The 11638-nt window shown below is 46.5% G+C and overlaps 1 protein-coding gene across 1 annotated transcript in view; it reads right to left on the minus strand.

Moving 5' to 3' along the window:
* Positions 1–10384: 10384 nt before the first annotated feature.
* Positions 10385–11638, minus strand: part of LOC132321735 (acrosin-like) — a 61349-nt gene continuing 60095 nt past the window's right edge. Inside the window, exon 4 of the mRNA XM_059835181.1 lies at positions 10385–10867. Within this exon, the coding sequence (XP_059691164.1) occupies positions 10418–10867 (450 nt within the window). The 3' untranslated portion in view covers positions 10385–10417. The remainder of the gene's footprint in view (positions 10868–11638) is intronic.

Consider the following 11638-nt stretch of genomic DNA (forward strand, 5'->3'; position numbering starts at 1 on the left):
TTCATCTTAAAGATACAGTTCTCTTTGAATTCACTACGCATGCCCAGAGAGTGGGGGGCTTATTTGGGTTGGGGGCGTTTTCTAGCTAGGAGGTGTGTTCTTTAACATTATAATGAGATTATAATGAGACAGGTTAACTCTAGGGCACTATTTTGGCATTCCATTCTATTCCATTCTATTTTTCTACGATTCGTCCTTGTGTTAATCATTATTGCTAGTTAGTAGAGAGTTAGTGGAGACAGTCTTTATCTTTCATATGACTAAGTACCAGGTGCATTTGTTATGAAGTATCATTTTATTAGTAGTAGTAGTATTTATCATTTTATACATCTCTTTCCAATAACACAAGCCCAGCAACGCCTTTTAGATGTCCTGTTTTCAGAGATTAAAGCCATCACTAAATGACCTCGACTTACCAATTTACACTCCTCCTGCCAGTCAGTTCACTGTCTCAAGGAGAAGAACAAATCCACATAAGGTACCTCATTCCGTTGGCCTTCCTTCCTACAGGACAACATCAATTGCAAAATAGTATTATAATTTAAAGTCCCATTAGTTGGCCATTGCTCTTGATCATCTAAAACATACAAAGGCCACCAATTATTACAATACTCAATCCTTTGACTTTTACGCAAATCATCATGCAACTCATTCCAATGTGTCAATAAACCTCCCAAGGGTGACGTCTTTGGTATCTTCCCATCAATGGCTAAACTCCCCGCACTCTTACTCTTAAACAATTTTGTTAATGCCATTATGTTTATTATTCTTATATCATTATATTATCAAAGACCAAATTACCAAATGCAAATGCCAGTTGTCTCAAATACACAAATGTCCAACCCAGCAATAGCTTTCGCTTATGACTTGCGGGCAGATGCCTAGGCTTCCAATGCAAACGGGTACCCTCAAAGCCCCAACCTTGCGAAGCTTTCGCTGCGCCTTATGGGCAGGCTATCCAAAGACATTCCAAAGAAGAAGTGCCTTACCCTTTTCCAGGGTGTTGTGAGGAGCTCGTATGGGTCAAGAGCGATGGTCCTTGCCGAGAATCCCTCGGTGCCGGCTGGAGTCTGATCGGCACTCGATCCCTTCCAGTCTCACTCGCAAGGTCCCATCTGGGTCGCCAAAACTCTTCCCCTAAGTCGGCAAAACCAAGAACTTTCTAAGACTGAATTTGAAGTTTAGAAAGCAGGCACTTCTTTATTGCAGCGCTGGACGCACAGGGAATCACTCCGCTTAGTGTGCGTGCCGAGTTACTCCGCTACAAAAGTTATATACAATCAAAGTATATTTGATTCATCGTATTTCCAAGAAACAATTAGCATATCCGTAGGATTTCCGAGAACTCATTAACATATGTAAATGTCCATAACGCATGTGCCTTCAGGTACACTGGTGGTCGCCCAAAGCCCTCTGGTGGTCATCCATAGGCTCCCTCATTGTGTCCGCTAGTTGAACCCAATCTTTGTGCATGCTCAGCTCAGTTGCAAAATTCCATTCCCCTTTAATCTTGGAACCTCCAGAAGAATTTCTCGGTTTACTAACCAGGCCTACAACTTACCCTTCTCTTGACAGGAATATCCTCCTTATCGACAAAGCTACATTGTTTAATCATTAGTTCATAATCAAATCATAGATAAAGCATACCTAGTTACCATTACACAAATTATTTCTCACAAAATATATCACGGTTTTTAACTTTCGTGGATTAGTCTCTTGATTATACAATTCGATCAATATCCATACCCAAGATAATCAATGGTTATTTCTCTTAATATCCATTGATTGGCATTCTTGATATTCCAATCAAGATGGGAAGGGTAAAGGGATTTCCAAGCAGCAGCACTGGGTGCGTACCAGGTCCCCATAGTTACGGGACTCAAACGAAACTTCTCTATTCGATTCTTCATTGTTCCATCTCGTTGTGATTAGTTTCTTAATACAAAACAGTGACTCCCTGGTGAGGTTCCTATGGTTACGAGTCTCAAGACACACCAATATTCTAACATTCTATTTCTACTTGCAACTAAATGCAGTGATTTTACAACAGCCCACCTGAAACTGAAGTCCAGTTCTGGACCCGTTCTGTGCAGGGTTATAGGATGAGTCATTTTCTTGTAGGTGAAGTGGATCCAGATGTGTATCTTGTGTCACCTAACTGTTCAGGGCACAGATTTCTTGTAAATCTCAGCTACTCAGGTCACCTTCTCTGTCAGTGCTGGAATAAGAATTTTAAGTGAGATGGATTGATATCTGCGTGCTGGTGGATTCTTCTTTGGGAGATCGCAAATGGCCTTCAGCTTTAGGGTCCAATTTAACCATGACTCCAAATGAGAAATAGAAATACCTTTTTTATTTCCCCCCCCTTGACCAGCTGCAAGGTTTTGAAGTGAATTGGCCCCTGTATTCCTTGTAATCAGAGTAATGCCTGGGGCTCTGCTGGTGGGGTATGTGGGTGTTGAGAGCTCAGCTGTGCCTGTGATTGCTGCTGCTGCTGTGGTTCCTGGATTCACACATGGATGAAATCTGAACACAGTCTCTGTTAACAGCTGTTCTCAATCTGTAGGGAAATCAAATGCTGAGACTGAACTACTTAACCTGAACCCGCTTTTTCTTGCAGGGAAGATGCTGCATGAGATGAAAAGCCTTGTCCTTGAGGAGCCAAAGTGTTGGCTGGATGTTATCTCTGTTTGGAGAAAGCTTCATGGGCGTGAGGGGCAAAAAGACAATGTCTCTCAAGAAAACCCATCGCTTCTCAAGAGCAAATCAGAAGAAGAGACAAATATTGCAAGCGACAGGCAGAAACCCAAACAAGTGAGAGAGACCGTGTCTGAGCAACATCAGGGCGGAAGCTGGAGAGAGGTGTGTGGTACTAGAGAGGCAGAGATCACGTTCCTGCCACCCTCTTCCTCGCGTGCAGACTCTCACCGGACTTTGCCTTTATTTTCTTCAGACTAGGCAGCCCCCAGCGCTTCAGGCCCGGGGGTGGCTGTGGGGCCACCGGCCCTGCAGCAGAGATGCTCGCCTGTGGGGAGGAGCTGCTGGCTCCCAGTGTTGTCCCAGCAGTTGGGTTCTTTACCCGGTGTGCAAGAGGCCGATACACACACAGAGTCGAGTTTATTTCATGTTTGCGCAGAGATGGGTGCTAGGTGGTAACTCCACAAGGCTAGCACCCCTCGGTAAACACATGGTTCAGCATTTCTACGTTCCCAGCAACAGTTACCAGTACTTTTTACAGTTGAGCTTAGTTGCCTTCGTTCCCATTGCCTCTTAGGTGCCTCGTCTTCACTTGAAGTCACAGGATCCTCTCTTTTTCCTGCGCATATCCTGTGAGGAAGGGGCTTTTTTCTTTCCTGAGTTGTGGTTATCATTAGGGGTGAGGATCGTGACATTACAGCCCCAACGATTATACTCTCGATACATCCCAAAACGATACAAACTACTACAATCAGTATTAGAAACACAATCAGAGTTTGAACTAAGCTCTGTAACCAACCTATTAAGGAGAACCCCATCCCGTGAGGTATTTTATTTAACCATCTCGCTTTCCGTACTGTTCCTCATTAAAGCAATTGGTAAAACATCCACCCATGGAAGTCGAGTTTCTCGGCGTAATTTTGAGATGTGCCTTTTAAGAGTCTGGTTCATTTTATTCTTTCCTTTCCCACTAGGCTGTGGCCTCCATGGGGTATGTAAATCCCATTAAACTTGGAGGGGATTATTTCCTTTAATAGAATGCTTTAACAAGCTGTCTAGCCCGATTGGTGTGGCAAGGGAAAGCATTGGACCATTCTAAAAATGTATCTACTAACACTAGTAGATATTTCTATTGTCTATATTTTGGTAACTCAGAGAAATCTAGTGCTGACAGAGGCCACCCAAGAAGAACTTAATCCTCTCTCCTCCACTGCAGGGTGACAGCGGTGGTCCTCTCACCTGCAAAGATAACAACGCTGACTACTTCTGGCTTGTTGGAGTGACCAGCTGGAGGAAAGGCTGTGCAAGAGCAAAACAGCCCAGAGTCTATTCCTCTGCTCAGCACTTTTACGACTGGATCCTGCTACAGATGGGACTGCCCCCAGCAGGAAGGGGCAGTCCAACATCACGGGCATGGAGTCATTTTCTCACCGCCTCAACTCCTTTTCAGAGGCCAAGCCCAATACCAACGCAGTCGGGCAGGTTTAGCTCCTGCCCATTTCCACTCCAGAGGCTGGTGGGTGCAGGAGCTCCTGCAGGTCCTGAGAGGAAAAAAGGCTTGAGCAGCAGGCTGAGAAGGATCCAGTGCAGGCTGCAGCATAGCAGCACTTCATCCTTCTCCGGCAATGGCTGCTCATCCAAAGGCAGCCTCAGTGTCAAAGGCCTGCTCTGTCCTGTCCATGCTCGTCCGAGGGCACACAAACGCTGAAGGTGACTTAGCGCTTGAAATAAAGTTGCCAATTTTCACAGCAAACCATGCTTCGGTCCCTTTCAGTCTCCCGTGCGAGGCAAGGACTTCCATGCCCGGCACCTGCAAAACGAGGCTGCAGGCGGTCAAGTAGGTCACAAAGGGAAAGAGCCACTCAAAAGGGCTGAAAGCGTGCCTGGTCAGAGAGGAGGGTTCTCAGAGCCACCATGGGGTGGAGAAGACTGGCACGTTGAAGTTAGAACAGGGAGAGGAAAAAATGATGGGACATGCAGCCAACTTTGGGGGTAGGCATTAAGGCACACAGGCTGATGCCTAGGGCCTGGCGTAAGCCTTAGCTCCCTGAACAGCCTGTGGGAAACGCCTGAGCATGGCAAGAGAAATTGCTGAGCAGAGCAAACAGACTGAGAAGCTGACAGCAGTTACAGGGCCATGAGGAAGAGCCAGATTTCACGGGTAGTTGAGGGGGCTTGATGGGAGAGATGCTACACTTCACAGGTAGTTGAACAAAGAGTTGGCGTCATCCTGGGGAGAGGGATCTGCCAGGGGCAGCAGTGCCCAGGAAACCGCATCAGTAATGCCATGGAAGTCCAGGGTGACCTAGCTAAGAGCACCTGCAACACCAAATCTGTTTACAGACGTAGCAAACCTGGGAGCAAGGGGGGAAAAATAACGGGGGGTAGGTCCCTTGCTTGGGAGCAGCCAAGGGCAGAGAAAGAGAGGAGTTGAGGAAGATGAGGGGATGTATAAGCATGGAAAATGGAGGGAAGACGGGGATGAAGGAGCTAGTCACACATAAGCCAACCGCTGGTTGATTTGCTTGTTTGCCTGAGCCCTGCACCTAATCCCTGCCGTCTGTCCTACCTTCTTTCTGAGAGCGCTCCCAAATCCTTTTCTGTGTGGCCCCACTCTGTACCGGGTGAGGAGGTGGGTCCCGAGGCCTGCCTGCTAGCAATGGCAGAAGGGAACACAGGTCCTAGGGACCCAGCAGCTGGAGACACCGAGTGTCGAGGGCCAGCTACTGGTGGGAGCGCTGTGTGCGACTGCAATTCACTTGGAAACTTGAAGCTGCACTAGTTCACGAGCAAGAGGAGATACAGCTCTGGAAAGACCCAAGGTCTGTGCCAATTACGGGGTAAGCAGTGTGACAGCCAGCCACGGATTTTAATTGAACTTAATTCCCGTGCTAATATTTAAGGGATCCATGAACATGCTGTGCTTGCGAATCTGGGCAGTGATGTGTGTGTATGTTTGTCACGTTAAAGCTTCCAGCTTGTCCTCAGATATCAGAGGGGCTGGGGGCGGCTAGGTTTAGATTCTGAGTGATGCCCAATTTCCTCTATTACAAGACCGATCGTGTTCAAAATATATATATATACACAGACACACACATATATATAATGGCAACAATTACAGATGCACTTGTAACTCCATACACTTTCAGTCTAGTCGCGTTCCATGAACTATCACGGCCACCCTTAAGGAATTAGGTTGTGTGTAATGAGAACTCTTATGGCTAGATTAATGAATAGTGTAGTGTATTAAAGGAACAGATGCAGAAGCTCTTTTGGATTGCTGGTGATAGAACTACTGCCCACAAAGGTGGTACAAATAGCAAGAATATGAGTAATAATAGCCTGGATACAAATGCGTTAGATCACAAAGGTTTCTAAATCTCCCGGGGAAACACTGGATCAAGGGGATCAAGGAGCTAGTCACACATAAGCCAACTGTTACCCAAAACTGTAACAAAGAAAACTCTCCAGACCAAATGATAGTTTAGAAAGCTGACATTGGTTCATAGCAGCGCTGGGTGCATGAGGGATTTCGCCTCCTAACATGCACACTGGCTTAAAATCGTAACAGGTATTTAAAACAGTTAACAACGTTAGTCACGCTTCCTGGTGCTACCCCTTAATTAACTATCGGTTAATACTTTTCTTACTTCATCTTAAAGCTACAGTTCTCTTTGAATTCTCTACGCATGCTCAGAGAGTAGCGGCCTTCTTTGGGTTGGGGGCTTTTTCTAGCTAGGAGGTGTGGTTTTCACATGAGCGTGAGATTATAATGAGGCAAGTTAACTTCAGGGCACTATTTTGGCACTCTGTTCTATTTTTCTAAAATTGGTCCTTGTGTTAATCGTTACTGCTAGTTAGTGGAAAGTTAGTGGAGACAGTTTTTACCTTTAATATGTCTAAATACCAGGTGTATTCGTTAGGAAGTATCTTCTTTCCACTCTTTCCATTCTTTTTCACTTGTTTTTGACCTTGTGTTTCAAGATGTTCTCTAACATTTCCCCCCTGGAGACTTCTGGATATATTTTATAATTCCCATATGTGGAATTTGGATAACGAGGTGGGCTTCCTGTGCACAAAGAGCTGTTAAGACTGCCCTTGCTATCTCTTGTGCGACCCGGGGGAGTGGAGACTCACCCAGCTAACACAGGATGCAGATAAGGAGGGGGTCCTGTGGAGGCAGGACAGCCCTGCTTATGGTCAGCAAAGACAGTAAAATAACAGGAATGTGAGAGGTCCTTTGTTCTTTGAAAAGGCTTCGTGTCCGATAACTGACCTTTGCCTCATTACCGATGAAATGCATATTACAACTCACACCCTGCATATGCTAATGAAGATTATAGAGGTCATGCTAAACATATATGACTATAGCACTCGTCTCTCCACCCAAATCATGCTACACGTCACATATGGGGGGGACACCTCGTAGTTATGGGGATAAAAGTCAGAGAAAATGATTGTTAAGGTGGGAGAGAAGAACCTCAATACCTGACGGACCAGTCGAGGGGCTGTGTTCTCTTCCTCCACCCCAGGCAGGGACGCCTCTCTGGGTAAGCGCTGCGCCTCTCACCTCTGGGTGACAGTTATCCCCGGGTTCTTGTATTACTGTCAAGTCTGCTAGCAATATTACCCTTAATTAGTAGCACTGTTGTAGTTAGTGAATTTATCAACGGCAATCTCGAATCTGTTTCTGTCGCTTTCAATAAAATAACTCATTTCAATTTTTGTGCATCTGCTCAGTGCAAGTCCTCTTGCTGGGGCTCTGATAAATGGGTCAGTGAAAGTCCTGGGACTCTGACAGACAAATTTCGAAACTGCATTCCTTTAACGTGACACCATAAGTCTCAATCTCCCTTTACTTAGGTTCCACCACTTAGACAGAAGGTGGTGGCATTTGTCACTTTTCTAATTAGGCCTTTTCACACATTCTCAAATCTATCCCATCTTCTTACAACCTGGAAAAGAAACAGAAATAGATAATATTTCAATTTTAACTTGATTATGCAATAATACAGCCTTTAAGAGTCCTGTTGAAATGGTTCTCTTCTTGGTGTTGTCAAACTCTGACAGAGGAGTTGGTTAACTCAGGCATAGTAGATCCAGGACCTTTACAGTAGTTGAGACATGAGTTCAGTCTGTGTTCTGGTGTTATCATTATATCAATTCAGCAATGTAGTTAGGGCATAGATGATCACAGTTTAAGGTTTGGTAACTTCCCTTTCTGATAAGGTTTATCCAAAAGGGTTTGTCTTACAGCTAAATTGTTTAAATCTTTGGTATCAATCCCCTCTTTTGAAGTAGTTAGATTTTCTTACCACTTCCATATATTATTCCTGTAAAACATCACTGCCACTTGTGGAATAATTGCTGGAGGTAACTTAGAACTTAAATTTATATTGAAGGTACAGCACTGAAGACATCTTCAGGGTGAGTGTGGCGAATGTGCAAGGAATCCATCCCACAGAAGCTCCCTAGGCAACCTTGGATGTTGGCAACACCAGGGGAGTTTGGTGTGCTGACTCTAAGAGAAACTGCACGGAGGGTGGAGTGGAGTGGAGACACCGCCGCCAGGCTCTGGGATAAGACGGGAACTGGAAGGTACTATGGAACTGACAAGCCGCATATTTCCTACCCTGAGCTGCATATTTACCACCCCGAGCCAACAGTCTGTCATTTTTTGTCAAAATACTATCTTTGGGTGAACTTTGCTCATTATAATCTCATTATAATACCAAAACACCACACCTCCATCCCAAAGCTACCCACCTCCAAGGTGCGACCACCCCTCGCTGAGCTTGCGCTCTGGATTTTTCTTAGTCTATATCTTCAAAAGCAGAACGAGAAACTTTTACACCAATTGCAAGAGAGGTATGTATGACTAGAGTCACTCAAGCTCCACCTGTAAGGACAGATAATATAAAAATGGCTTAAGAGAGGAGGGATGCCAGGGAAGATACCATCGCAGACCGCCTCTGACACCTGGGATCAGAGCTTCTCTTCCCCCCCACAGGGACGCCTTTGGGTAAGGTTCGAACACTTGGTTACACCGAGTGCTTCCCCGGGCAACTTAGAAGTCTCTATAGAGTTGCTTTATAACTTAACGCGTTTGTCACCAGGCTATAGTGCTCATATTCTTGGTATTTGCACATGCTTTGCAGGCAGTAATTTTATCACCGGCAGCCCAAAAGAACTTGTGTATCTGTTGCTTCAATAAACTGCACTATTCGTTAATCTAGCCGTGACAGTTCTCACTGAATGCCACCAAATCCCTTAAGTGTGGCCGTGCTAGTTCATGGAACGCGACTAGACTGAAAGTGTATGGCGTTACGAGTGTATCCGTAATCGTGAGAGTTCAACACATTGAACGCGACCGGACTTGTAACACAGAGAGTAGGGCATCACTCAGAATCTAAGCCTAGCTGCCCCCAGCCCCTCTGATATCTGAGGACAAGCTGGAAGCTTTAACGTGACAAACATACACACACATCACTGCCCAGATTCGCAAGCACAGCATGTTCATGGATCCCTTAAATATTAGCACGGGAATTAAGTTCAATTAAAATCCGTGGCTGGCTGTCACACTGCTTACCCCGTAATTGGCACAGACCTTGGGTCTTTCCAGAGCTGTATCTCCTCTTGCTCGTGAACTAGTGCAGCTTCAAGTTCCCAAGTGAATTGCACACGCACACAGCGCTCCCACCAGTAGCTGGCCCTAGACACTCGGTGTCTCCAACCGCTGGGTCCCTGTGACCAGAGTTCCCTTCTGCCATTGCTAGCAGGCAGGCCTCAGGACCCACCTCCTCACCCGGTACAGAGTGGGGCCACACAGAAAAGGATTTGGGAGCGCTCTCAGAAAGAAGGTAGGACAGACGGCAGGGATTAGGTGCAGGGCTCAGGCAAACAAGCAAATCAACCAGCGGTTGGCTTATGTGTGACTAGCTCCTTCATCCCCATCTTCTCTCCATTTTCCATGCTTATACATCCCCCTCATCTTCCTCAACTCCTCTTTTCTCTGCCCTTGGCTGCTCCCAAGCAAGGGACCTACCCCCCGTTATTTTTCCCCCCTTGCTCCCAGGTTTGCTACGTCTGTAAACAGATTTGGTGTTGCAGGTGCTCTTAGCTAGGTCACCCTGGACTTCCATGGCATTACTGATGCGGTTTCCTGGGCACTGCTGTCCCTGGCAGATCCCTCTCCCCAGGATGACGCCAACTCTTTGTTCAACTACCTGTGAAGTGTAGCATCTCTCACACCAATCCCCCTCAACTACCCGTGAAATCTGGCTCTTCCTCATGGCACTGTAACTCCTGTCAGCTGCTCAGTCTGTTCGCTACGGTCAGCAATTTCTCTTGTCACGCTCAGGAGTTTCGCACAGGCCGTTCAGGGAGCTAAGGCTTACGCCAGGCCCTAGTCGGCAGCTTGTGTGCCTTAATGCACACCCCCAAAGTCGTCTGCATGTCCCATCATTTTTTCTCTCCCTGTTCTAACTTCAACGTGCCAGTCTTCTCCACCCCATGGTGGCTCTGAGCACCCTCCTCTCTGACCAGGCACGCTTTCAGCCCTTTTGAGTGGCTCTTTCCCTTTGTGACCTACTTGACCGCCTGCAGCCTCGTTTTGCAGGTGCCGGGCATGGAAGTCCTTGCCTCGCACGGGAGACTGAAAGGGACTGAAGCATGGTTTGCTGTGAAAATTGGCAACTTTATTTCAAGCGCTAAGTCACCTTCAGCGTTTGTGTGCCCTCGGACGAGCATGGACAGGACAGAGCAGGCCTTTGACACTGAGGCTGCCTTTGGATGAGCAGCCATTGCCAGAGAAGGATCCAGTGCTGCTATGCTGCAGCCTGCACTGGATCCTTCTCAGCCTGCTGCTCAAGCCTTTTTTCCTCTCAGGACCTGCAGGAGCTCCTGCACCCACCAGCCTCTGGAGTGGAAATGGGCAGGAGCTAAACCTGCCCGACTGCGTTGGTATTGGGCTTGGCCGTGATGTTGGAATGCCCCTTCCTGCTGGGCGCAGTCCCATCTGTAGCAGGATCCAGTCGTAAAAGTGCTGAGCGGAGGTGTAGACTCCGGGCCGTCTTGCTCTCGCACAGCCTTTCCTCCAGCTGGTCACTCCAACAACCCAGAAGTAGTCAGCGTTGTTATCTTTGCAGGTGAGAGGACCACCGCTGTCACCCTGCAGTGGAGGAGAGAGGATTAAGTTCTTCTTGGGTGGCCTCTGTCAGCACTAGATTTCTCTGAGTTACCAAAATATAGACAATAGAAATAGCTACTAGTGTTAGTAGATACATTTTCAGAATGGCCCAATGCTTTCCCTTGCCACACCAATCGGGCTAGAGAGCTTGTTAAAGCATTCTATTAAAGGAAATAATCCCTAGATTTGGGATTCCTGAAGCGCTATCTTCTTACAATGGGCCTCATTTTGTTTCAGAGGTGGTCCAGGGAGTGTCAAAATTTCTCCAATTTTAATGGGATTTACATACCCCATGGAGGCCACAGCCTAGTGGGAAAGGAAAGAATAAAATGAGCCAGACTCTTAAAAGGCACATCTCAAAATTATGCCGAGAAACTCGACTTCCATGGGTGGATGCTTTACCAATTGCTTTAATGAGGAACAGTAGGGAAAGTGAGATGGTTAAATAAAATACTTCACGGGATGGGGTTCTCCTTAATAGGTTGGTTACAGAGCTTAGTTCAAACTCTGATTGTGTTTCTAATACTGATTGTAGTAGTTTGGATCGTTTTGGGATGTATCGAGAGTATAATCGTTCGGGCTGTAATGTCACGATCCTCACCCCTAATGATAACCACAACTCAGGAAAGAAAAAAGCCCCTTCCTCACAGGATATGCGCAGGAAAAAGAGAGGATCCTGTGACTTCAAGTGAAGACGAGGCACCTAAGAGGCAATGGGAACGAGGGCAACTAAGCTCAACTGTAAAAAATACT

Source organism: Gavia stellata, unplaced genomic scaffold (assembly GCF_030936135.1).
Source record: "Gavia stellata isolate bGavSte3 unplaced genomic scaffold, bGavSte3.hap2 HAP2_SCAFFOLD_44, whole genome shotgun sequence".
Taxonomy (NCBI): domain Eukaryota; kingdom Metazoa; phylum Chordata; class Aves; order Gaviiformes; family Gaviidae; genus Gavia; species Gavia stellata.